A 26,413-nucleotide genomic window follows, 5' to 3' on the forward strand; every position below is an offset into this window, starting at 1 on the left:
TGTAGATTATGATTTGTAACCTTTTGGTTTCTTTGTGAGTACTTTCTTATGCCTTCTGTCTCTTCTTGTGAGGATAGTTTCATTAAAAGTTGATAACGTGATATATAAGTCAAGTTACTCGAGAATGTATTGTCAAGCAAAGGGACATCACGGTTTCTGCTTTGGGGACCTTGTACCCTTCTGAGGCACCTTGCTGCCTGGACTATCCATCACCTTCTGCCCAGCATCAATCCATGTATTGATTACCCGTCCAACTGAATATGTTTTATCTCCGAGATTAGGGAATAAATAGAAATTGACATTTTACCAATGGAAAAGAACAGAGAGCCCAGGATGAGAGCCAGGCAAGATATGGACATGTGGTCTGAGGCCAAAGTGGCCAGTGGTCACATTGATGGGGAAGGGAGAGACTTAATAAACCAAGCTGGGGACCAAAAACCAGTCATTCATTTGGGAAGAGATGAAATGGGATCCCTACCTTACACCATATAGCCCCAGATGGTTTAAGGATTCAAAGTCAGATGTAAACTGCCAATCTCAGTTTAGACTTTGGGGAAAGGCCAGATTCTGAAACAAGACACACAAAGAGCTGCTGGGTGAGGAAGATTTGAAGGCCTTGAATATCTCAGCTATTTTTCTCTGTCTCTGAGGCTCTGAGCAGCAGCCCTCCCTGCTTTGTCCTGGGTGGGAGGCCAACCCCTCTCCTAATAACATAATTAGTAGCTTTGGGACCATCAGAATACCTTAGCGAGAAATGGCCTTAGCTGGAGCAGCTGCTTGATCAACCAGGAGAGCTGGTGTAAGGGTGCGTGTGCACTTCACATCCTGCCTGGCTGCCCACTTTTAGCTGCTCTGCCCTGCTGTCCGGCTCAAATTCCAGCGGGCCCTTGACTCTGCTCTTTCCCCTACACCTCCTGGTCAATCCGTCTGCAGACCCTATTGCTTTGCCATCAAATCCAGACTCCAACCACTTTTTGCCTATTCCCCTGCCACCATTGCCACCTCTCTGGGCTCGCTGCTCCCATCCTCGCCTCCTGCAATTCTTTCTCCACTCAGCAGCCGGAGGGATCCTGTGAAAACCCAAGTCACGTCACGTCCCTGGACTCAACCAGAATAAAAGCCCGAGTCCTCACCATGGCCCACCAGGCCCTCTGTGGCTGACCCTGATCGTATCCTCAACCCTGCTTCACCTCCTTGCTGTTGCTCAAGCATCCCCAGCATGTTTCTGCCACAGGACCTTTGCATCTGCTGTTCCTTCTTCCTGGGCCACCCTTCCCTGGGTGTCTGAATCACTCCTTCCCTTACCTCCTGCACATCAACTCAGACTCCCCTTTCTCTATGAGGCCGCCCCAACCACTTTCACTAAAAATGCACCCGCAGCCCTCCCTGCCCCCTCCCCACAGCACCTTTCTCCCGCCTTCTTGATTTCCTCCTCTCGGCACCATGTCTTTGTTCTCTGTTCGTCGTCTGACTCCTGCCCTAGAACGTCACCAGGAAGAGTAGGGATGTCTGCTGTCCTTGCCGCTGTCTCCCCAGCACTGTTTTGTTGAGTGGGGCAGTGGAGAGTCCTGGGAAGGGGAAACCACGTGACCTCAAATCAAATGGACCTCTTTGGCCCGAGTGGGGAGCTGAGTTTAGAAGGGACCCGAGAGGAAGCTGGAGGCCGGTTAGCCACTCCCCTGCAGCCCTCCAGACGGTGAGCACAGACAGGGTTAGACGGACGTTGCTGCTTGTAAGTAAGCCCTGGAGTGAGGGTGGAAGGACTCGTCTGGCACGTTGTTGATGTTGTTAAAAGCGGCCTCGCCCCATTGACAGAGCCCGCAGTGAGCACCACAATCTGCTCCGGCTCCCTCTACCAGGGTTCTCTGAGGTTTTGTGTTTTGAAGGAAGGAACCCTCATCTTGCCAGCTTTGATTGTTGCTGTGAGGCACTTCTTCCTACACTCACTGAACAGCTGATTGCAGGTTTCTTTATGGTGCTTGCCAAGCATTATAGCCAGTGGGATAACATTTGACAGTGTGGTACTGGGGAATCTTCCTTTTTGAGGCCGAGTAGATTTTGTATCCACACCAAGGAGGTCTCTGCTATATACTAAGGAACAAGTTTCCCTCCTTTCCTTTCTGAGGGAAAACAATATTCTCTGCTGAGAAGGCAGATTTCTCCTTGCTGCTCCAAAGGTATCAACAGAATGTGTCTGTGGTTAACGGTGGGGAACCTTAGGGCAGAGTGATGTGGTCTGGGTGGAAGCAGGAGACAGCAGGCAGTCAGTTGGACGTTCCAGAACAGGAATTCCTCTCCCAAGCGGCCCCAGGAGGGAATCAGCCAGCCAGAAGGTGAATTCTAACCCAACCATCTATTCTTCAACCAAAGGTGCCCAAAAAGAAAGAGAAGAAAGGGAAAGCCAAAGGTACCCCGATTGTTGATGGTCTTGCTCCGGAGGACATGAGCAAGGAACAGGTGAGCAGGCTGGCCTGAGCCGCGGACCAGCGCTGGGTCGGGGTGTGGGATGGGTTTGCTACTCCGGGCTTCTCCTAGGAGCCTCTTTCAGACCGCTGCCCCCGCTTCCGCGTGCACCTCCCCTCAGCCTGGCTTCTGCTACCCTGCCCACACGAGGATACGCCCCTCCCACGCCTGCACGCCCAAGCACAGCACGTGTTGTAAAACAACGCGGTACAGGCACATGGGTGAACTTTTTTATAGGGTAGTAGGAGTTTGGAAGGAAATGTCTTTCTGATATAAAAGCTGTTTTAAGTTTTCTGGGTTTTCTTTCATTCTTGTCTTTTGTAGGCACCAGATGTTTACAGAGCTGTTATCATAGTACATACACCTAGAGCATTCTCATTTGTTTCATTTACCATTAAACACTGTGAATTATTTTTGGCCACTTGTTCATTTTGATGAACTTAAGGGCTAGAGAACATGGTTATATAATTACAATTTCAATTACAAGGCTCCTGAGACCTGTAACGTGTGCAAACTGTGGGAGCAAGTGTGGTCTGGGAGCGTCTGACATGCACTCCTGTGAGCCTTAATGACCCTTACTTACTTTTGGTGGTTTTAAGATAAGGAAATGAAAGGTGACTGAAACAGGCATAAGACCTGAAGCTGGAGAGCTGGGCCGAGGCCCTTGAACAGCAGTGGAGAGGCTTTGTGTCACAGGCAGGGAGCCTGTCGGCAGTGTCCGCAGAGGGTGGTGGGTCAGGTTGCACTTTGGAAAGGTCCCCAGGCTGCCGCGTGAACGGCTTACCCACCGCGCTGCCCCAGCCGTCAGGCTGTTTCTTGGCTCCCCATTTCCTCCTGTCCGGTGGGGACAGAACTGTGACATGGCAGTGGCCAGTCTTGCAGAGCAGAGCCTTGCTGTCCGGTGTTCCAGGCGTGGACACCTGGGAAGCTTCCAGGGCCCAGGCAGGAGTGAGAGATTCAGGGCAGCTGCGGCCAGTTTGCTGCATATTAACCTGTGGGCCCTGGGCTCCAGAGCTGTCTGTTTGCTGAGGTTTGAAGAGAAGCTTGAAATCTAGATATTTATAAGAAATCTAGATATCGAGTGATGGAACGTCCAGCGTGAGCCAGTCAGAGTTGGGAGAAGTCTGGCTTAGATCCTTTGTCTGATTGACACAGTAGACCCCACTGTAGACCTCCCTCCTGGGGAGCCTGGCCCTGCCCCAGCCTGGTGGCCCTGTTTGTTTTTTGGTTTTTCTTCCTTTAACCTATTTGCAGATTTGCATTTGGCTCTGGACCAAACCATCTTGACTGTTTCGGGTCTACTGGTTTTGTATATTTTTTGCTTAACCTATATCTTTAAAGGTGAAAGGTTTTTTTACATTTTGCATTGTTTTGTGAACATATTTACATCATTCTCATATCTTTGTGTTGTTGGGCCATATAACCCTCTAGCTGATATACTCTAATTTCTCAACCATTCTCCTATTTATTTATATATTTATTGGCCGCGCTGTGTGGCTAGCGGGATCTTAGTTCCCCGACCGGGGATTGAACCCGGGCCCCAGCAGTGAGAGCGCGGAGTCCTCATCACGGGACCGCCAGGGAGTTCCCAACCATCCTCCTACTGAAAAGCATCTTAGATCATTTCCTTTTTAATTCTTTTGCTGTTGTAATAATGGTGTAGCTAATATCTTTAAGCGGAAAGCTCCTGTGTTCTTTTGAGAAATTTCTTTAGTGTAAATCCCCAGGAAGGAATAAAAGCATATAATCATTTTATGACTCTTGGCCAAATACAAGAGATTTCTGCTGTTTGCTGCACGTTCCCTGTCCCCGAGCCTTCCCAGCTCCCTGCTTTAACTTCTCACTTTTAGCTCTGACTTACTCTGAGGTGAGAGCAGCCCCTCCCTGTTCCTTCCTGGCCTTTCTCCGTCCACCCTCCCCTGGCGGCAGGTGGCCTGCTCCGCCCCACGCCCAGCTGGGCCGCCTCACGGGCCCTGTTCTGCCCACCAGGTGGAGGAACACATTGGCCGCATCCTGGAGGAGCTGGACCGCGAGCGGGCCGAGCGCAACTTCTTCCAGCTGGAGCGGGACAAGATCCACACTTTCTGGGAGATCACGCGGAGGCAGCTGGAGGAGAAGAAGGCTGAGCTGAGGAACAAAGACCGGGAGATGGAGGAGGCTGCGGAGAGGCACCAGGTGGAGATCAAGGTGAGTGGGGCTGGCCTGTCCCCACAGGAGCTGCCATGTGGGCAGAGGAGCCGGACCGGGTGCCAGGGGCGTTGTCTCGCCTTGCTTCTGGGAGTCACAGCCCTTTGTGTCCTTGACGTGGGGAACCTGAGGGTATTTTTTATGTGTGTGCAGGTGGGCACGTGTGTGTAGGTGAGCATGTGCGTGCAGGTGAGCTTGTGCAGGTGAGGTGTGTGCAGGTGGGCATGTGTGTGCAGGTGAGCATGTGCGTGCAGGTGAGCGGGCAGAGCAGGTGAGCGGCGGTACTCCCCCCGCCCACAGGTCTATAAGCAGAAGGTGAGGCACTTGCTGTATGAGCATCAGAACAGCTTGATGGAGATGAAGGCGGAGGGCACCGTGGTCATGAAGCTGGCGCAGGAGGAGTGCCACGCGCAGGAGAGCGCCCTGTGCAGGAAGACGCGGGCGCTGCAGGTGGAGCTGAAGGAACAGGAGCTGGCCGGTGAGCTGGTGGAGAAGAAGCTGAGGCTGGTAGGTGCCAGCGTGCCATGAGCACCTCGGGATGCACTCCAACTGGGAATTCATATTTCTGTATATTAACTCCTGCATTTTGGCAATTAAATATTAAACAACAGCAGCAGCAGCATTATGCAGCCAAACAAGCCCTGTTTGGGGTCCAGGCACAGAATTCTGTCTCAGGCTTGAGCAACAGGTTGGCTTCCCAAGAGGGAAAGCCAGCTCAGGGTCCCTCTCCGCATACTGCTGACCCCTGACCCCAGAGACGTGCGTGCGGCCCCTGAAGTGACCAGCCCTCCAGCCCTTTGGCAGCCACAGCAGTTTGTCCTGTGAGCTGTGGTCTCAAGTGCCTCGCTGACCTTTGAGACTCTTTGGTCCTTTCTGAGGGAGGCAGCGGGGTTCCAGTTGGAGGTTGGAATTCCTTCTTAAGCGCCGGGCCCGGTTCTGATCTCTGGGGACACAGAGGATGGGGCTGACAAAATGCCTGCCCACACACGGCTGATGGTCTAGAATGGAGAGGCTGCCCCTGAGACAGAAGACAAAATAAACTGTCAAACCTGTGTCGCAGGTCTGTGGGCATTAGTGCTACAGGAAGGTCCTGGGAACAAGGGTGGTTGCATTTTTCTACTCATTCTGGGAATTCATTGAGAAGGTGATACCTGGGCAAGGGCCGGGGGAAGGCAGGGCTGGGGGAGACCAGGCCTTGAGAAGGGCTGGGGATGGACCAGTGCCACGGCCCCCAGGAATGAGAAATGAGGGGTCTGGGGGACAGGACTGAGTCGGGGACCTCTGGAGGGTGTGGGCAAAGGGAGGATGTGTCCAATTTTGGTTTTCAAAGGTTGTTCCTGGCTGTGGGTTGAAAGACTTTGTCAGTGCACTTGCCTCTGTGTATGTCTGGAGGCAGCCCAGCCTCAACTGAATCTAGAAATAAATCAGTAACACTGCAGACTTTGCCGTGAAGCTTGAGGGTGCTGAAGTCTTGGACGCTTGAGGGCGGTCTGGCCTTTCTGACAGAAGCACAGAGTGGGCTGCCTTCCAACAAGTACAGCGGTGCGGGCTCTCTGCTTACGCGAGGCCTTGGGCGTGGAGTAGGCACACGGTCAGAGTGCCGCTCTGAGTGAAAACACTGCTCTGGAGTCTAATTTAAACTTTTTATTCAGAATTTATAACTGTCTATTAAAATAATTTGTAACAGTATTCTAAGCCAAAGCAGGTTAGCTGACAGCAGGGAGCCGGCAGCTCTGTGTGGGTCTGGCCCCTGCTGTCCAGCCTCTGGGTAGGGCGGGAAGGGCTGGGCACGGCCAGGGGCCGGGAGGTCTGTCAGCATTCTCTGCAGCTCCGAGGTGACCTGCGCTGAGGGACGTCCATTATCAAATGTGGAATTTACCAAACCTTGTTATTCCGGGTTGGGTCCATGAGCTCGGAGGTGAGGGGCCCAGCAGAAGCAGCACAGGTTTACTGAGCCGGGCTTTCCTTGCCAGTGAGGCGAGGGGCCGGGCTGAGGGGCCGGCGTCTGTCCCGTCCCCTCTGACCTCCAGTGACTGACCACCTCCCCCTCTGCAGAAACACGCCGAGGAGATCACCAAGATACGCAAGGACTTTGAGCGGCAGGTGCGAGGTCAGCATCTCCCGCGCTCCGTGTAAGACGGCCCCAGAGCCCCTCCCGTCAGGAAGGGACTGTCCAACAGCTCTTGCTAACCGAGCACATAAACCAGTTAAAACAGCTCAGACGTGCAAAGCGAGGCTGGTGGACTATTCAGGATCCCAGAACACCCTATTCCATGAGAGGTGGGAGGCTGTGAGGACGGCCCACACCCTCAGGCACGAAGCGGCACCTAGAAGCAGGCAGTAGTCATTCAGCCTCATGGGCAGCGCCCAGGTCTCCCGGCCTGCGGAGGCTCCAACCTCAGAAGTCTGTTTGGTTTACTAATAGAGCCCGTAGTCTGGCTGGCTGGCCGTGGTTAGAGCCCACTGGGACTGGGTGACGTTCGGCTGTTGGGATCCCTGAGGCAGGGATCGATTAGCAATGCCTGCGACGGGCAAGGAGGGCAGGCTGGTGTGTGTGCTGGTGCCGCAGAGCAGGGGAAAGTCCCCACCCCGTCCTGCCGTCCGCAGAGCTTGTTGGTGAGGCCTTCGTCCTGGTGGGTGTTCTCGGCCCTGGGCACAGCTGCCATCCCTTCTCGTAGCCACAGGGCCAGCATTCTGCTCAGCTGCTCTGTGTGCTGCTGCCTTTCAGGAATCGAGGCCAAGTACGATAAGAAGGTCAGGATGCTCAGGGAAGAACTTGACCTGCATAGGAAGACAGAGATCCACGAGGTGGAGGAGAGGAAGAACAGCCAGATCAGCGTGCTTGTGCAGCGCCACGAGGAGGCCTTCACGGACATCAGGAACTATTACAACGGAATCACCCTCAACAACCTGGCTCTCATCAACTCCCTCAAGGTGCGGCCGGGGTGCCCAGCCCCCTTGGGCCGACCCCCCTGCTTGTAGAAACATTTGACCCTGCCCTTCACCTGCCCTTGATCGAAGCTCACAAGTTGTGTTGCCCGCTACAGCTGTGGCTGCGGTCCGGCTGTTGCCCTGACCCTCACGTGGCAGGGAAGTGATACACCTGTGTGCACTGGGATATGTCGAAGGTCAGGTGGAACCACAGGGGCGTCATCATCACCCAAGTGCTGGCAGCCATGGAGGATGTCCTCTGGGGGTCATGAGCAAAGTGTAATCTCTCAATTTGCACAGAGGCTGAAGTACTAGAAAATTCAGAATAAGTTAAAACTGTGAAAAAATACTGTGTGTTTACACATAAAACAGATGTAGGTCCTCACCATGCCGGCAGGACCATTGTCTGCGGGCAGGGGGGCTCGCAGCCCTCGTCCTGCAGGCCGCAGCCCCTGGTCCTGCCTGCCGATCCCCCGCCCCTCGTGCCCACAGGAGCAGGTGGAGGACGTGCGGAAGAAGGAGAAGCACCTGGAGAAGGAGATGATGGAGGTGTCTGCGCAGAACAGGCGCCTGGCAGACCCCCTACAGAAGGCTCGGGACGAGATGAGCAAGATGCAGAAGCAGCTCGGGGGCTACGAGAGGGACAAGCAGATCCAGCTGGTGGGTTTCTGCCCGATTCCTGGCCCTCCCTGGCACCTCCTCCTGGGCGTGGAAGGGCAGGGAGGCGTCTCCTGAGGACCAGAGCGGAGCCTGGCCCTCGGGGCAGGAAGGGCAGGGGCGCTGAGCCCCTCCTTCCTGGGCCTGGTGGCCCTGGGGCACGTGAGGCTGGCACCTGTTCTGGGAGATGGGTGGCTCAGCCCCTCAGGTCTGGGAGCTGCATCGTGTGGGTGCCTGAGTCGGGAGGGCTTTCTCCCCCACCCCCATTTTCTCTCCAGCACACGAAAGCCCGTCTGAAAGTCGCCGAGGAAGAGCTGAAGAGCCTGCAGTGGGAGCACGAGGTTCTGGAGCAGCGCTTCATGCAGGCGAGCTCCCGGGACGCCTGGGTTCTGGGCTGCGCGCCCAGCTCCGGCCGCTGGAGGTCCCATGGCCCTCCTCGTGCCGCGCGGCTCTCGGCGGGTGGCCGGCCCGGGTCTCAGAGGGCGGTCCCTGGTGGGGAGTGGGTGGTGCCCACAGCTGTCCCCTGGGGCTCTCCTCTGAAGCGTGGAGGTGGCATGGCCCCTTGAAGGAAGGGCTTTTTTCATCTGTGTGTGTGTTTCTAAGTCCCAAACCTTCATGTGTGCGTTGTAAGGAAGCCTGTGGGTGCAAACATGAGGGCCTTGGGGCCGTGCGCTGGTCCTCACAAGTGGTCAGAGCTTCCTGACTCTCCTCCCAGACTCTTGTGTGTCCCGGCGTAGGGACACTGCTTCCCAGAAGTGAGGGCGTCTGGAGTGCCCGTGTTCTCGTCTCAGCCTGTGTGCCGTCTCTCCGATCGGGTCACACTTGAAATCTCTGTTTCAGTCCTTTGCTGTTACAAGCATCCTTTTAAGTTGTCTTTGTGCAACTGTGTATCCCTTTCAGGGAAGTCGATTCCTAGCAGGGGAAGAAATGGAAGTCGATTCCTAGCAGGGGAAATGCTGGGCGAGAAGGTTCACGTTCAGGGTGCAGATAGTCTGCCGGGAGGGATGTTCAGAGTTGTGACCCCACCCACAGTGCCCAAGGGGCCGCTTCCTCTGGCACCAGATCTTCACTGATGTGATTGGGTGGCAGGTGTCTCACTGCACGTGCTTTTCTGCAGAGTTGGCCCTCCCTGCCTGCAGGCCCCGGGGTCTGGCCCCGGGCCTGGCCGAGGGCAGAGCCGCCCCCTCTGTGTGAGCCGTTAGCACAGCTACCGCCGCAGATTGTGACAGTGGAAAGGACATCCCGTAAGCGGTCAGAGCTAGAGTCACCGTCAAGAAGCCTCCGAGGGTCCCGGAGGCTGAGGGCAGCTGAGGGGAGGGTCCGTAGGCAACCAGGGAGACGCGGCTCCCCGCTGCAAGGTGGCATGAGTGGGGAGGGGACTCTACCACCTTCTCTTCCGTCTGCATGTCGTCTGCGGCAGGGGAGGCAGGCAGCGCCCCTAAGAAACCAGACTCGTCACGTTTTAAAGAGCAGAGGAACGGGGACTGGATTGAAGCACATCTTGAGAATACGATCCTGTAGTTAGAAAGACACAGTGCTACAGGGTTTCAGCACAGCCCTCTCCTCTTCCTAGCAGTGATGTGTGTTTCTACGGCAGTGCAGAACATTCTGGAAGGAGTCCCAGCAAATACTCAGATGGTGGCCTCTGGGAAGTGGGGCTGAGGAGTGTTTACTTTTTCCTTTTTACACCCCGACTCTGTCTTGATTGTTTAATGGTGCACAGTTAAAAGTTAAAGGAGATGAAAAGGACACTGTCCTTGGTGGACAGGTGGGTGGCTCCAGTGCTCACTCTAGACCTGTGTTCCAGGGTCTGGGGCTGGCAGAGGGAGTGGACCTCCAAGGGGCCCCCACCCCAACACTGCTGAGTCTGAGGCCCTGGACCTCATGGGGATGATCATGTCCTGAGCCTGCTGCCCAGACCCAGGGCAGGGCTGGCCGCCCCTCTGGGGGTCTGTGCAGCTCGTACTAGGGTCCCCGTGGCTTCCTGAGACACCTTCCCAGAGATGTTTCCTCCTGCCGCCCATGGTGTGGACAGCCGCACACCTCTAGTTCGGTCACAGAGTGGGGCTCAGGCAGTGTAGACGATGCAGACCCACCTGCCTGTGGTCGGGCGCTGGTGAAGGCGCTGTGCCGTGGCCCCGGGGCAGAGCCGGGAGGGGCTTCTTGCCAGTGAGAAGCACGGGCCCATCCCGCAGGTGCAGCAGGAGGGGGACGGGCTGTACTGGAAGTTCACCGCAGCCATCCTGAAGGTGCAGCAGAAGGTGGGCCTCGAGAACCTCGCCTTGGAGCGCAAGGTACAGGCACTGGCCGCCGCGGTGGAGAAGAAGGAGATGCAGTTCAACGAGGTGCTGGCAGCCTCCAACCTGGACCCTGCGGCCCTGACCCTCGTGTCCCGCAAGCTGGAGATTGGTCCCGGGGGTGCCCGGGGAGGGGCTTCTGGCGGCCTGGGTTCGGGTTGGGGCTCCTGTCTTGTGCTCCAGCCTCCGTCCCTCAGTGGAGAGTCTCAGTTCACCTCGGGGAGGGGCTGTTGTGGTTTCCTGGCCCGAGCGCCCAGGCCTGTGTGTGCCGTCGGGCTCCCCAGGTTCCCGGGCTCTGCCCTGGTGTCTCTGAGGTCTTCCCCAGCCCCTCCTTAGCCTCCCGGCACCTTCGAGCCCGAGTCCACTTCCCACTCCAGCTTAGTCTCTCAGCCAAGGCCATGGCCGCCGTCCGCCTGGGACACTGAGATGTGCTGGTTGAGGCCGTGGCAGGGGGAATGCAGGGCCGTGGGTGGCCTTTGTGATGGCTGCTGGGAAGGCTTCCCAGAGGGAGTCACATCTGAGCAGAGGCTGGAGCGTCTGTTCACTCGTGGGTCTGCAGTTGTGTGTGGCTTTCCTCTGGGCTGGGACTGTCCCGGGCATGGGGCACAGCAGTAAAAAGACAGACGAGGCCTCGGTGCCCACAAGCCAGCAGGGAGAGCTGAGGACTCGGACGGCAGTTGCCACTGCCGCTGGCTCAGCAGGCAGAAGCCCTGATGCCCCTGGTGGTGACCTTACCTGGAACTGGCCTTGTCCCTCTGCTCCCTGACCTGGGTGGGACGTGCCACAGAAGAAAACGGGTGAGGACAGACAAGGGGACTTTGGTGCTGCTAGGGAAGCGTGGCCTGGCTCTGGGATCCTGGGCAGTTGGGTGACCTGTAGCCGCCAGGCCTGAGGTGGCCCCAGGTATGGTTTCCTTGGGGGTCTAGGAGATGGACACAGACCACAGCTGGCCTCCATGACTCCACGGAAGGTCCTTCCATGCTGGAGGGCCCTGTCTGTCCCTGCTCTTCATTCACACAGAAGCAGATCTTCTGGGTTCCAGGCCTCAGATGGCAACAGGAGGGCAGGAGAGGGTGGGCAGGGCTGACAGAGGATGACTGGTCACCAGTGGAGGAGGGGGCTGGGGTCCGAGATGATGTCGTGCCCACAGTTCTGGCTGAGACCAGGTGTTTGCTCAGAGGGAAGCGATGGCCCTGGCTCAGTGGGTGGTACTGCCTGGAGGACCCAAGTTACCCAGGCTCGGCTCTCGGGGCTGGGGTAGTGCAGCCTCATGGTGGGGCCTTGTCTGGGCCGGCATCACCATGGTCCTGAGTCTGGGGGCTCGTCTCTGTTCTTGTCCCTTTTGTGTGTGAATCACAGAGGGGAGGAGGGCTTTCCTGCTCTCCTCTTGGGAAGGACAGCCGGTCTTGCAGCTGGGCCAGCAACCCAGTGCTGCCAGCGACCAGGGTGAGGGGATAAAAACTCGGCCCGTCCATGGCAGTCACCATGGCTGCGCCTAGGGGCCAGGGCAGGGCAGGTGGGGGATCGAGGGGGTTTTCCCTGGGATGGCGTTGGCAGCTGGGGTGGCCCTTCTCACCATCTGGGCAGTTTCCTTATGGAGATGCAGATCTGTCTCCCTTGGAGACCTTTCCACACCAGCCGCTCCCCGTGTGGACGTCCTGACACCTTCCTTTCCTCAGGACTTTCTGGAATCGAAGAACAGCACCATCAAGGACCTGCAGTACGAGCTGGCCCGGGTCTGCAAGGTGCGAGGAGACCCCCACCCCTCCCCCATGTTCTGCCAGGCGCCCGGGGCTCCACACCCCTCCCTCAGGCCCCTTCCTCACCCAGAACCCCACCTGATCTTTACCTTTGGGTGCTGACACAGTCTGAGGCCGTCTGCGCCTGCCCAGGGTCACTTGACCTGCAGGTGGCCTGGAGTACATCCGCATGGCTCCGGCGCTGTCCTGGTGTCCCTGATGGGGCCTGGCCAGTGCATGTGTGGCGTCCTGTCCAGCAGGCTGTCCCTGTGTCCCTGTCCAGCCCTTGCTCTGGTGCTACGGCACTAGCCTGGCCTCTGGGGCGGTTTGGGGTGGGCGGGGGGTCTCTGCACCCTCAGAGTAACCTCCACGTCTTCCAAGCACGTCTTCCAAGGCCTTTATGAGTCTGGCAGAAGCCACACACAGAGGCCTCCTGCAGCTGGGGAGTGCAGTGCCCTGACCCTGGTGCCGTCTGTGCCCTGCACCCAGCGTCCCCAGCTCCGTGGCTGAGCCCGCGGCTCTGTCAGTGCTTGGCCTGTGGGGACACAGACACAGTGCTGCCTGCAGACGTGCTTCCTGAGAGCGAGCACCCCGCGAGCATGACTCAGATGTGAGCCCTGGGCTGTGGAGCCCCAGGATGAAGGCAGTGCCCATCACGGGCACTGGGCTCCGTGGTGACCAAATGCCCTGGGCCTTCCCTGTCCATAGGGCCCTCCCCAGGTGCTCTGGGAACCCCTGACACTTATATGCATTCTTGGGGGAATTTCCATAACCCACATCTGATTGTGGGGAGGGCTGAACCCCAGAGATGGGTGAGGGCCAGCGCCCAGCCCCTGAGTTGTCCTGGAGCCCGGCCCTGGCTCACCCTTTACTCTCAGCTCCCAGCACCTTGTCTTGGCGATGCTGAGGGCAAGGAGCCCCTTTGAGCTTTTGCTCTGCGTCAGGCCAGGCTCTAAGCATTTAACACGCGTCAGCTCTTCAAACGCTTACAACCGTCTGGTGAAATGTGCCCTTTTAAAAACATCTGCTTTTAAAGGATGGGGGAACGGAAACCCTGTCTGCGTTGGCCCTGCCAGCGCTGTTGCCCAGATCTCGGCATTTCTGGGATGGGGGAAGGGAATAGATGCCAGTAGACAAGGCAGGGAGGGTCATCCCTGAGAAGGCAGGGATGCTGAGCCTGAGTGAGAAATGCTTGCAGGGAACCAGGAACTCAAACCACAGTCCTGCTCTGAGCGCACGCCCTCTTCAGTCTCCCCAGCCATGAAACGGGGACGGTGGGGGCATCTTCCATTGTGGGTTACCCGAGGTCCCACACATGAAGTGGTTGGGTAGTGCCCAATAAAAGTCCTCAGACTCGGGCCAGAGTTGTTCTCAACAGAAGGAAAGCCTCTGGTTGTCTTCTACCTGAGCCAGGAGGTGTCTGTGCATGGCCATCACCACCTGCTCATCTGGACCACTCTTCTGGGGAGGTGGAAACTCAGCTACAAGTCACTTGGCTTAAAAGGGTGGCCCCTTCCATGGGGCCTTTGATTGGTTTGGTCTTGAGGACTCCAAACACTGGGGTTTGTCCTGCTTATAATAATCATAATCATACCCCTGGTGCATTATGTTTTCCCAAAAGCTTTAAATGCATGTTCGCAGCCACTAACCACCAAGCAAATGGTCTCCTTAAGACTGGAATATTGAAAAAGATGTGGGGAATGACGGACTTAAAAAATGTGAACCCGAAGTCTTGACCTGTGAATCCCAGAGATTCAGGAAAACAAAAACAAAAACCCAAACAGAATCAGCAAAAGCTGAGATAATACAGGTGGTAGCTGTGAGCGGCACTAATGCCTTAAAATTTTGATCATATCTCTCAGGCTAAGAGTTTGATCAAAAGGGGGGACTGTTAAAAAGAAACAACAGGCCCTAAACGGAGTCACTTATGTGAACCCTACCAAGACTTAATACCTAATCTAATTGAAGTTTTAGCCTCTCCCTATAGTGGAAATTTAAACCCATCAGCAGTGGGAGGTGATCTGCCTAAGACCCCCTGCCTCCCCTAAGGGAAGGTGCCCACCCTTTTAACCTCCTTGTCCCACCCTCCTGTGCCCATAAAAGCCTCCATTTTTTTTTTTAATTTTTTACATTTATTTTGCTTATTTGATTTGGCTGTGTTGGGTCTTCATTGCTGGGCGAGGGCTTTCTCTAGTTGCAGTGATTAGGGCCTACTCTTCATTGTGGTGGTTTCTCTTTGTTGCGGAGTGTGGGCTCTCAGCACGCAGGCGTCAGTAGTTGTGGCATGAGGGCTCAGTACTTGTGACTCATGGGCTCTAGAGCATACGCTCAGTAGCTGTGGCGCACGGGCCCAGTTGCTCCACAACATGTGGGATCCTCCCGGACCAGGGCTCGACCCCGTGTCCCCTGCCCTGGCAGGCGGATTCCCATCCAATGCGCAACCAGGGAAGCCCAAAAGCCTCCATTTTATACAGCTCCTCGGAGCACCCTTCCGCTTACTAGATGGGATGCTGCCATGAGTAAAGCCAATTAGATTCTCAAATTTTTTTTTTTTTTTTTTTTTTTTTTTTGTGGTATGCGGGCCTCTCACTGTTGTGGCCTCTCCCGTTGCGGAGCACAGGCTCCGGATGCGCAGGCTCAGCAGCCATGGCTCACGGGCCCAGCCGCTCCGCGGCATATGGGATCCTCCCAGACCGGGACACGAACCCGTATCCCCTGCATCGGCAGGCGGACTCTCAACCACTGCGCCACCAGGGAGGCCCTAGATTCTCAAATTTAAATAAGTGTGTGAGGGTCTGGGTCTGGTGTAGTGAGCACCTGGTAAAGGCTAGCTCTCCACGGGGCTGGGTGTGCCTGAGCGAGGGTCAGCCCCGGCTGCCCCTCCCCTGAGGCCTCTGTGTCCCCACAGGCCCACAATGACTTGCTGCGTACCTATGAGGCGAAGCTCCTGGCCTTTGGGGTCTCCCTGGACAACGTGGGCTTCAAGCCCCTGGAGACGGCCGTGATCGGGCAGACGCTGGGCCAGGGCCCCGCAGGACTTGTGAGCACCCCAACGTAGCCCCTGCCCGGACGACACCCCCCCTCACGCACCGAGGACAGCAGGTATTTGTTCTGAAGACATGCGTCGTCAGCAAGTGAAGGTTTTCACAAGTGCTGCCTGTCCTGTTGCGTGGCTCTGTGGAGAGGCCCCCAGGGCCCACGGTGCCGTCCGGCCCCTTCCCCAAGCCCACCAGCTCTGTGCACACACCCGCCCCCATCCCACCTGGGGCTGGACAGCTCCAGCCGAGTGTGCCTAGTGACCACAGCCGCCTCGCAGATGCCAACAGCTTTATTGAAGCCCTGCCACTGGGAAATCGGGGCCAGAACGTCCCCGGGAAGTGTGACCCTGGTGCCCGCGAGCAACAAGCCTGCCCTGCTGGTTGGGGGTGGCTCAGCCTGCCGTGGTGATGGGTCCGGGCTCGTAGGCTGGCTGCCAGTCAGCCGCTAGCTCCCTCGGTACGTGGTATAAGACCACGGGCTCAGCAGCAGCAGCACGTGCAACTTGTGGGTCTCATTTGTGATGGTGAAAACGACCTGCGGGCAGAGGGGACACCGGGAGAGCCAGGGGCCAGCACGGAGTGCACTCAGCCTGGCCCCAGTGCTGCCGTGGACTCAGCAGCCCAGACGGCTGGCCTAGGGCTGCAGTTGGGGTCAGGAGCCCCAGGGCCAGCTGGGGGGGCGGTGGGTATGGCTGGGTCCTCCCCAAAGAAAGCACTCAACCTGAGGGGCCCTGGGTCTGCAAATTCCCAAGGTGTCCCGCCCGAACAGGTCAACTGAAGGGGGACAGTGAGCTGGATGGGGCTCGGGTGAGCCTCTGTCTGCAGGGGCTGAGTCAGCCTGACCCCGGAGCAGGGCAGGGACAGGTGTGATGTGGTCAAGTCTGGCACCCCTTTCTTCTGGGAGCCCAAAGCAGGTGCGAGGTGGTGGAGGCACAGGGCCAGCCTGCCGGTCACAGTGAGTCGTGGGCCTCCACCCGTCTGGCCCTCACCTCCACGTACAGGTAGAAGCTCTCCTGGCCCCGCTTCTGCCAGTAGCCCTCAGTGTCAAAGGCCAGCTTGTAGGTGCCCGCCTTCATCTGGCCTGGCAGCAGGAGCCCAGGGCAGCGGCCGTCAGGGTCCGTGTAGCTGGGGAGAGGAAGCGGGGGCACTGCAGAGGGGGCTGAGGGGCCCCCGGCCTGGCGCCCCCGGGGCTGCATGCCCACCGGCCTCCGATGTCCCCGCAGCCTGACTGGGACTCGGGTGAGCAGGCCTGGGCGGCTGTGGAGCAGGACAGCCTCCAGGACCTGGGGCTCTGGGGCAGCCCAGGGACACTGCGCACTGTTTAAGAAATCACAGAGGGGCAGAAGGCAGAAAATTCCCACAATCTACCCCATGAGCAATCATCGCTTTATATCTGGCATGTATACTTTTCAGATTTTCTCTATGCATAAATATGCTCATTTACAAGCTTTAAAAACAGGTTGTACTAGTCACACTGTTTTATAACGTGTACTTTTTGTTTAATATACTGCGTGTGGCTTTCTGGTTCAGTAACTGTACCCAAATCGCTGTCCGCGTGGTGGCCTGTTTGCAGCTTCACCAGTGGAGGCTCTGAGGGCCTCTGCTCGCTACGCGCCCCCGTCACCTACAGCCGGGCTCGCAAGCGTCTGTGCTGTGATCAGAAAGCGTGGCATTTACCAGCGCAGTTCAGGGGGTGTGGTTGGGAGTGGGTCTGTACGGCCCCCCGCCCTGGACTCTGTGTGTTCCTCCAAGCTCAGACGGGACCCGGACCCCCGGCTTTTCTGAAGGGCTCCATACCCTCAGGCCTGGAACCTTTGGGGTCCAGCCTACCAGCCCACACCAGCGGGAGGGTCGGGGGAAGCTGCTCACAGGCTGACCCATGACACCTGCCGGTCTGGGCTGGGCGTCCCCCGGCAGAGCCTGGGCCTGGGGCAGGGGTAGTGCTGCCAGGCAGCGGACACCTCCTGCTGCCCCAGCCGTCCCCCCTCGCCCCCCAGTCTAGGAAAGGGGTGCCTGTGGTGTCTGCACACAGGTGTAGTGAGAATGGAGAGAACGTCCAGTGCTCGCCTGCTGCCCTGCACAGGCCACCCATCCGGCAGTGACAACCAGGCCTTTCAGGTCCCACCTCAGGCCTCGGCCGGCCCAGCCTGCAGGAAGAGACAGACCCCTCTTCCCCCTGCAGCGGGCACTTGGGCTGGGAGCTGTCCCAGCACGTTCTGTGGCCCTGACCAGGCCTACACAGCCTGTTGAAAGAGCGGCCCTGAGAGTCTGCAGGGGACCGTCCGGCTGTGGTGAGCCCTGGTCCCTGCCCTCCAGGCATGCACCCCTTGCCCTGGTGTGGGGCGGGGAGGTGGTCTGGACTCGAATCCTGCCCCAGACCGCCCTCCTACCTTTTCCTCAGCTCGGTCCACTGCTGGCCATGGTCCTCGAGCCTGGACAGATGGAGGCAGAGGACCTCGGCCGGAAGCCCTGAGGCAGTGTCCAGTACGTGTGTGGTCAGCGGGCTGCTGCCCGGCTCCATGCCTCTGCCCTGGGCCACGAGAGGGGCAGGGAAGCTGCCTTGTGTCCACACCTGCCGGTATGAGGCAGCGGAGTTGGTGTAAACAGCCCCGGGGGACAAAGTCCCAAACTGCCCCTGCGCCCTGGGTGGTGGAGTTGCCGAGCAGCCCGAGCAGGCTGCGGTGACACACTGCCATGCAGGTCGCTGACCTGTCCCCCTCCTCCCCCAGCAGCCCCCTCCCCCCAGCACTGAAGGGGTCTCCACACCCAGGGGCCTCTCCCTCAGTCAGTGCGGGCTGTGGGTGGCCACACGGGGTTCTTCTCCCGGCACCCAGCTCTGTCCCCTTAGCCCCAGGTGAAGGAGAGTTCAGGGGTTCCGAGTCCAGACCTGTCCCCCTACCTCCGGGGAGCCCAGGTGTCGCTGGAGTGTCCGCAGCCGCAGGGCGACCCCGGAGCTCATGCCAGGCCGGCCTGGGGGCTGGCGAGGTGGCGACACCACGCCGCCACCCCCAGAACCTCCCCGGGCCCCTCCCAGGCCCCGGGGCCACGTGTCTGACCAAACTCGGGGCCAAGCCACAGGGAAGGGTCAGGCTGGTCTGATTCGCAGCGGCTTCACCTCGGTGCCCACCTGGAGGAGCCCAGGGGGCTTCATGGGGTGGGGGTCGGGAGGGGTGGGCGATCAGGGTGCACAGACCTGCGGGCCGTGGAGGCTCCTCCCGGCCCAGAAGTGGAGCGGCCCTAGGGGGCGGGGTGGGGGGGCCCGAGGGGCAGGGCTCGGGGGCGTTGGGGTGGAGTGCTGGGCGGGACCGGACGGGGAGGGGCATACGGGGAGGGGGTGGGGCTCTGGCGGGGCGGGTATGTCCAGCCAAGGTCCACTTCGGCAGCTGGGCGGCGCAGGGCGAGCCTGACGACCCCCGGGAGCCCCTGAACCGGTGTAGCTTGTTTTCTTCCCTGGGAAGGTCGGGATTTGATGGAAGCCCCGACAGGCCACGTGGTGGTGCCTCAGGCGGGACCGATGGCTCGTGTGGTCGCACTGCCCGCCCCTCCTCCTACCCCCTCTGGCCCTCGACCCCCAAGGAGCAGGGGCCCTGCACACTGACAGGGTAGTGTCTGGGCTATTCAGAAATGAGGAAACAAGAGACAAGGCTGAGCCGACGGGCACGAGTCCATCATTGTTTCGCAGTAGTCCGTGATGTACACACGGAACAGACTGTATATCTAATGTATAAATAAAGATAAGGGCATTCTGTGTTTAAAATCTGGGTGACGTTGCCTGGCGGGTTGGATTGCTCTGGATGTGGAGTCATTTTTCATGTCGCTAAAGAGGCTTTTCTAATTATTTGGATAGTGAGTGTGGCCAATTTGTACGTTAAGGATCAGACCCCTCTGAGGTGGGGAAGGGGACCTTTCTAGCGACACTTGGGTGTTGGTTACAGTGCTTTGCAGGCAATCAGGAAATGTCTATCTGAGAGTTAAATGCATGTGACATTTGGCAGGGCTCACGTTTTTAGGAGGTGGCCCCAAAGAGACACACAGCTGTTTTGGTAAACGCCCATGGGGACAGGACCAGAAACAACCAGGCTGTCCCCACGGGGGACAGTTAAATACATGAACTCTGCCACACACAGCAACTGTGCAGCCCAGTGAAAAGAGCGAGGCCCATTTGTGTGTAAGGTGGATGGTCTCGGGGCGGGAGGCATGTATAGCTTTGTGGTTTTAAATACACAGTAGCTTTCAGCCCGTTACAAGGGCAAGCTCACTTATCACCATCACAAGCTCAGGGTGCAGCTATTAGAATCCCCTTTTTACAGAGGAGGAAACTGAGGCACAGAGGGGCCATGTACTGGAATATTTTCTAGTGTGGTACACAAAAGACTGATGATACCAGGTCCACCTCTGGGACAAGTAGTGTCGACAAGCGTTAATTATTTTCATTCTGTAACCTTTCTTTGTACAGTTAAAGTCTCAAATGTCGTAAGCAAGCTGACAAAAACAACAATCAAACCTTTTGTGGAGGGTGCCCTTTCACCCCCTCCGTCCTTCTCTGCCCCGAGAGAAAACCTAGTTCTGGGAGAGTGCGGGGCAGGGCGTTGTCACAGCTCCTTCTGGGGCCTCGCTAGGGCCCCCTCCGCAGCCTGCAGGCTTCACCTGGAACCTTCCCTGTGCCTCTGGGAGGGCAGTGGGTTGATTAAGAGTAGGCATGGGGGTCCAGCCTAATAGGCCCAGTGCCAGCCATGCCGTGCTCGCCGCGTGACCCCCGAGCTGTGACCCTGCTGCCTTACACATTCCAGCGAGGAGTGGCCACACACCACACTCGGGGGAGCAAAGTGCGCGTCTACCTGCTGGGCCTCTTGTAAAAAGAGACCAGACACAGGCCTTGAGCTCCTCCCTCCTCCCCACTCCTTTCTGACAAGGTGAGTGTGATGCTGGAGTTGCAGCGTTCCACACCCCCCGCCCCGTCCCCTCCCTGGCACCAGGAGGACACACACGGGCCCTAAGGAAGACACACGCTGAGGAGGAAAGAAGCTGCATCCCTGCTGTTGCCGCTGGGCTTCCTGGCAGGTGGGTGGGGCCTTTCGTGTCTGGATTGTGTTACGTGCAGTGATTTTAAACCACTCGCGTTGATTTTTCCAGGTGGGTAGCCCAAAGCGTTTCTGCTTCAGGGAGTTGAGATCACGCAGGTAAAACGTATAACTACACACAGGGTGCTCAGTACCTTGGAACTGACCGTCCTTCCCAGGTGGCTGAGATGCTGAGCAGCGACGAGGGTCGCCCGTCCTCCTGTCCCAGTGAGAAGTCAGCTGGTCGGGCTGCCGTCTGGGTCCGTGCTGGCGCTGGGAGGTCCCCGCCCTACCCTGAGCCCTTGGAGAGGCCCACGTGGGACCAGACTCTGGGGCCCCCCTGAGGCACTGCAGCTGCGCTATGACACCAAGGGTGCCCGAGCCCCCGCCCCTACCCCACGCCCCAGCCCGGGAGTCCTTCCAGGCCGCTGTGGTGGGAATTTGTGGTCAGAACTCAACGGAAGGGACGTGAGGGCAGCTGGGACCTTCCTGCACTGAGGAAATATTGAACATCGCCAGGTACACTGAGGTGACACAGGTGACAAGGGGAAGGCCATTTCACATGGTGCTATGAGCTGAGAAGGCCACACGATGGGCAGTGCCAGAGGGTGACAGGCGTTGGAGGTCAGGGGGCCTGCCGGCAGGCTGAGGAAGGCAAAGCCAGGGGTGGGGGTCACAGGAGGGGCGCATTTGGCCCCCGGTAGCATTTCAGCTCCCCAAGGACCTGGGTTATTGTCTGTTTCGTCAAGGCTGTTCCCATGCCTGGATAGGACCTGGCCAGAGGTAGGTGCTCCATCAATATCCCTTGAATGAATGGACAGGAGGAGTGTGCAGATGTGCACAGAGGGACAGTGAGTGTGCAGATACGCAAGGGCAGAGACGTCAGGCTGCAGAGCGGGAGTTAAGTAGATGAAGAAGGCAGAGATGAAAGAAGAGAGCGTGGGAGAGAGAGAGGCACGGTTTCCAGGCCCTGCTTCCCAGCCCGCATCGGGCTCCCCTGCACCCCAAGCCTGTCTGCACTCTGTTTCTTTACGGGAAGCTCCCTCTGGCCTTCACTCACCCATGTGTCCTGCGCTGCACGTCTCCGGAGCAGCTCCGAGTCTGTTCCCACCACACCGCCTGTGCCCGAAGCCTCCTTAGTCTTTTTTTTTTAAATTTATTTATTTTTTTATTAGTTTCTGCTTTATAACAAAGTTAATCAGTCATACATATATATCTGTTCCCACATCCCTTCCCTCATGCATCTCCCTCCCTCCTACCCTCCCCATCCCACCCCTCCAGGCGGTCACACTCCTTAGTCTTAAGCCGGGGCATCAGAGAGCTCTGGCCGGAGGTGAGGCCCCTTCCCTGCCCTGGGATAACAGCACCTTGTCTGTGTCGTGGACTCTGCTTTCTGCACCTGTGTGCCCATTCAGGTCACTGCCTGGTCCAGGATTGGCTGCCCTTGCCCTGGGAAAGGGAGCATTTGTGGGTCAGTGCATCCCAGGGGGTTCTAATGTTCCGCCAGGCTGAGGACCCCTGGCCTGCATCATGACACTGCTGCTCAGCAGTGACACATGGGCCACCGTAGAACATAGTTCACGAGACATCCACTGGCCTCCGCTGGACTTCGAGGTCGGGCCGAGGATGGGAGGGGTGGTGCTGCTGGTGCCTGTGATGCGGCTGCGGTCACAAGCCTTCACCTTGGGGGTTGCCGGCACACAGGCACGTTGGTGGTCAGCGTGGGGACCAGAGGTGCCACCAGAGAGCAGATGCACCAAACGTGGGGGGTCTTCCCTCCACTAAGTGACTGGCTTCCGGGGCGCTGTCTTGGCAGGCACACCTCAGGGCTCAGCTTGGTCCACCACTCAGCAGAGAAGCAGACTTGGATAAATTCAGACCACCCCCTTCCAAAACTGACCCAGGAGGAGACTTCTCCTGGATTGAGACCTGATCAACATATTCCTAGTCCCAGCACTAAACTGGGGGGTCCTGGGACCCCTTCAGTTATGTGGTCAACACTTACGGGGTCAGGATGCCAGGAACGTTTTCCGGTTTCACCAGGGGATGTGGTCTAATTTTGTGTCAGGCAGAGCCACTTTGTTTTGCCAGTTAGAGGAGGGGTCTTGGGGGTACAGTTCTGATTTCCTCCAGGGATCCCTCAGGGCTCACTGTGCCTGGGGCTCACCGTCAGCCTGTGTGCGCCAGCAGGACCCCGCCTGCAGCAGCCACCTCTTCTGACTGGTTGGTCCATGTGCCAGTTGGTCTGGGATCTGTTCTCATGGGTTGAGTGTCTGTTCTGAGTGGCTGGTGTCTTCTTTACTTAATCGATATATTTTTTTTATTGACATATAGTTGATTTACAATGTTGTGTTAATTTCTGCTGCGCAGCAAAGTGATTCAATTATACATATGTATACATTCTTTTTTAAAAATAATCTTTTCCATTATGCTTTACCATAGGATATTGAATGTAGTTCTCTGTGCTGTACAGTAGGACCACGTTGTTTATCCGTTCTGTATATAAAAGCTTACATCTGCTCACCCCAACCTCCCACTCCATCCCTCCCCCAGCCCCCATCCCCTTGGCAAACACCAGTCTGTTCTCTATGTCTGTGAGTCTGTTTCTGTTTCATAGATAGGTTCATTTGTGTCATGTATAGATTCCACATATAAATGATTCCATGCAGTATTTGTGTTTCTCTGTATGACTTACTTCACTTAGTATGATCATCTCCAGGTCCATCCATGTTGCCGCAGGTGGCGTTATTTCATTCTTTTTTATGGCTGAGTAATATTCCATTGTATATATGTACCACATCTTCTTTATCCCTTCAACTGTTGGTGGACATTTAGGTTGCTTCCGTGTGTTGGCTATTGTGAGTAGTGCTGCTATGGACATAGGGCTGCATGTATCTTTTTGAATTATAGTTTTGTCTGGACATATGCCCAGGAGTGGGATTGCTGGATCATGTGGTAGTTCTATTTTAGCTTTCTGAGGAACCTCCATACTGTTCTCCATAGGGGCTGCACCAATTTACATTCCCACCAACAGTTTAGGAGGGTTCCCTTCTCTCCACACCCTCTCCAGCATTTATTATTTGTAGAGTTTTTAAGGACGGCCATTCTGACTGGTGTGAGGTGGTACCTCATTGCAATTTTGATATGCATTTCTCTAATAATTAGCAGTGTTGAGCATCTTTTCATGTATTCTTCTTCCTTTTCTTTTTTAAAAATATTTATTTATTTATTTGGCCACATGCGGGATCCTTGTTGCCACGTGTGGGATCTTTGTTGCAGCGTGCAGGATCTTACGTTATGGTATGCAAGATCTAGCTCCCTGACCATGGATCAAACCCCGACCCCATGCATTGGGAGCTCAGAGTCTTAACCAGTGGATCACCAGGGAAGTGCCCTGTATGTCTTCTTTGGAGGAATGTCTGTTTAGGTCTTCTGCCCATTTTTTGATTGGGTTATTTGTTTTGTTTTTTTGTTGCTGAGTTGTATGAGCTGTTTGTATATTTTGGAAGTTGAGCCCTTGTAGGTAGAATCATTTGCAAATATTTTCTCCCATTGTGCAGGTTGTCTTTTCGTTTTGTTTATGGTTTCCTTTGCTGTGCAAAAGCTTGTAAGTTTGATTAGGTCCTATTTGGGCTTTTTGTATGTGTGTTTCTTTTGCCTTGGGAGACCTAAGAAAACATTGGTACGATTTATGTCAGAGAATGTTTTGCCTGTGTTCTCTTCTAGGAGTTTTATGGTGTCATGTCTTATGTTTACGTCTTTACCGCTGGTGCCTGTTCTGATTGGGTGGTGTCTGTGCCTCACCAGCTGGGACAAATGTAGATTTGATTGCATCACTGGGTGGCCCCCCTCCTGACCCCTGACCTGTCACTCCAGCCCAGCAGTGGGCACACCGATGGTTCCCCTGTGCTGGTTGATGGTGAACGTGTTGTGATGCGGCCCTGAAGGGCTTTGCTTGAGGGTGTAGGCAGTGGCTACGTTGTTCGTATCCTCATCGCCATCTGCGGAGGTTCCTGTGGGGACAAAGGGGAGAAGAGTTGATGGTGTCAACAGCTAACAAGCAGCACGACCAAACAAATTAATATAAAGTCTAAAATTAAGGACTTGGGTTTCCCTGGTGGCACAGTGGTTGAGAGTCCGCCTGCCGATGCAGGGGACACGGGTTCGTGCCCCAGTCCGGGAAGATCCCACATGCCGCGGAGCGGCTGGGCCCGTGAACCATGGCCCCTGAGCCTGCGCGTCCGGAGCCTGTGCTCCGCAACGGGAGAGGCCACAACAGTGAGAGGCCCGCGTACCGCAAAAAAATAAATAAATAAATAAATAAATAAATAAAAAATAAAATAAAATAAAATTAAGGACTTCCCTGGTGGTGCAGTACTTAAGAATCCGCCTGCCAGCGCAGGGGACATGGGTTCGAGCCCCGGTCCGGGAAGATCCCACACGCCGCGGAGCAACTAAGCCCGTGCGCCACAACTACTGAGCCTGTGCTCTACAGCCCGCAAGCCACAACTACTGAGCCCGCGGGCCACAACTACTGAAGCTTGAGTGCCTAGAGCCCACGCCCCACAACAAAGAGCAGCCCCCGCTCGCTGCAGCTAGGGAAAGGCTGCGCACAGCAACAAAGACCCAGGGCAGCCAAAAATAAATAAATAAATAGTAAATAAATGTATTTAAAAAAACTCTAAAATGTCTTCGCTTTTTAGTCTCCTCACTATGCAGATAACAAAACTGCATCAGGTGATGTAAGTGCCAGCTCAAATACTTCACCGAAGTCTTATAATTATTTCCAAATGATTTGTTTACTTTCTCAGAAATCTTCACGTCATCCTTTGATGTGACTGTCACTATAGGAACGCTGTGCACCATTAACTTCAGGGGCTGAGAAACTGTTAGGTGGCTGAGGGGAGGGCGGTCTTCCATACCCCATCTTTCCATCTGTCCCACTGCTCTCGGGTCCCTTCTGTCCTCCCTTTTCCCCTGCCGTTGTCAGGGGAGTTCTGTCTGGACCCTGGCCACGCTGCGGGAGCTGGGGCCGAGCACACAAACCAGAGGGAGAGAAGTGGTGAGGCTGGGCCGAGGGGTTGGGGGCAGTGTGTCCTGGTTGCTAGAACCAAGCCTCTGGTGTCTGGTCCACGGAGAGGACCCGAAATGGCTTTGCGTCTCAGGAGGGCGATCCAAACACAGCCTGTGCTGCCTGGTGAGCGGCGTGGAGGCCCAGGAGGAAGCATTAGTGGCAGGCGAGGTCTCAGGCGAGGAGGAGACAGAGCACATCCTCTCACAGCTCCCTTTGCTACGAAATGCCCGGTACCTCCCGTGAACCTCAGTGTCCATCCCCAGGTGTCGGTCGGAAACGATGGGTATATGGACACGGCAGCGCTTCCCATGGTGCCTCGTGAGACCAACAGAAGCTTCCGGACAAGCAGCTGCTGGGGTGCTGCCGAGGCTGCGAGCAGGCTGGCACCTGGGGAGGGAGAGCCGGAGGGAGTCCTGCTGGCCCCGGAATCAGGAGCAGTCAGTCAGTCACGTTGCTGCTTTCAGGGGCACGAATTGGGGGCATGAAGGGAATGGGGCCAGAGCAGCCATGGGGGAGGGTCTGTGAGCAGGAGGGACACGGCAGGGGTGCGGCCCCGGACAGCGGGCGACCCCGGACAACAGCAGCCCCACGATCCCCGAAGGGCCCCCGTGCTTTGTGGCCCCTGTCGACCCATCTCTGTGAGATTCTGCCTGTGGCCCCCCGAGCTCCCCAGCCCCATTGCTGTGGAGCAGGGTCTCTGCTGCTTGAAACCACAAAAACCTTTGCAGTCCTGGAGCTGCCCCTGCTCATGTCAGGGGAAACTTTCAGGGCAGTAAGAGTTTCTTTGATATTCGTACTTTAGTTTCCCAGAGTCTTCATATTTTCCCAGATTTTGCTGCCGTGTGTCCCTGAAACCCTCTGTTGTCTCACGGGGTGGGCTTTCTCCGTCACAGACCCCTCAAAGGCCTCCCGCCGGGTGAACGTGGGCTTGTCACTCGGCTGCACAGTCTCCACGGGGCCCCTTGTC

The 26,413-nt window shown here is 56.7% G+C and overlaps 2 protein-coding genes across 2 annotated transcripts; one reads left to right on the forward strand and one right to left on the reverse strand.

Moving 5' to 3' along the window:
* Positions 1-2,379: 2,379 nt before the first annotated feature.
* Positions 2,380-15,332, forward strand: LOC307066743 (dynein regulatory complex subunit 4-like; the record flags this gene model as incomplete). The annotated part of the gene is made up of 10 exons (XM_079723986.1): positions 2,380-2,457; positions 4,453-4,650; positions 4,951-5,157; positions 6,706-6,760; positions 7,379-7,584; positions 8,074-8,241; positions 8,517-8,603; positions 10,434-10,643; positions 12,215-12,280; positions 15,183-15,332. Exons 1-10 carry the CDS (start codon positions 2,443-2,445, stop codon positions 15,330-15,332), a joined length of 1,362 nt encoding a protein of 453 aa, XP_079580112.1. The 5' UTR covers positions 2,380-2,442.
* A 425-nt stretch (positions 15,333-15,757) lies between these two features.
* On the reverse strand, positions 15,758-18,271 carry LOC307066980 (5-hydroxyisourate hydrolase-like; the record flags this gene model as incomplete). The annotated part of the gene is made up of 4 exons (XM_079724191.1): positions 15,758-15,847; positions 16,302-16,437; positions 17,703-17,842; positions 18,212-18,271. The coding sequence occupies 4 exons, from the start codon at positions 18,269-18,271 to the stop codon at positions 15,758-15,760; spliced, it is 426 nt and encodes a 141-aa protein (XP_079580317.1).
* Between the last annotated feature and the right edge of the window lie 8,142 nt (positions 18,272-26,413).

The sequence above is a fragment of the Hyperoodon ampullatus genome (assembly GCF_949752795.1).
Source record: "Hyperoodon ampullatus genome assembly, chromosome: 18".
Lineage (NCBI taxonomy): Eukaryota > Metazoa > Chordata > Mammalia > Artiodactyla > Ziphiidae > Hyperoodon > Hyperoodon ampullatus.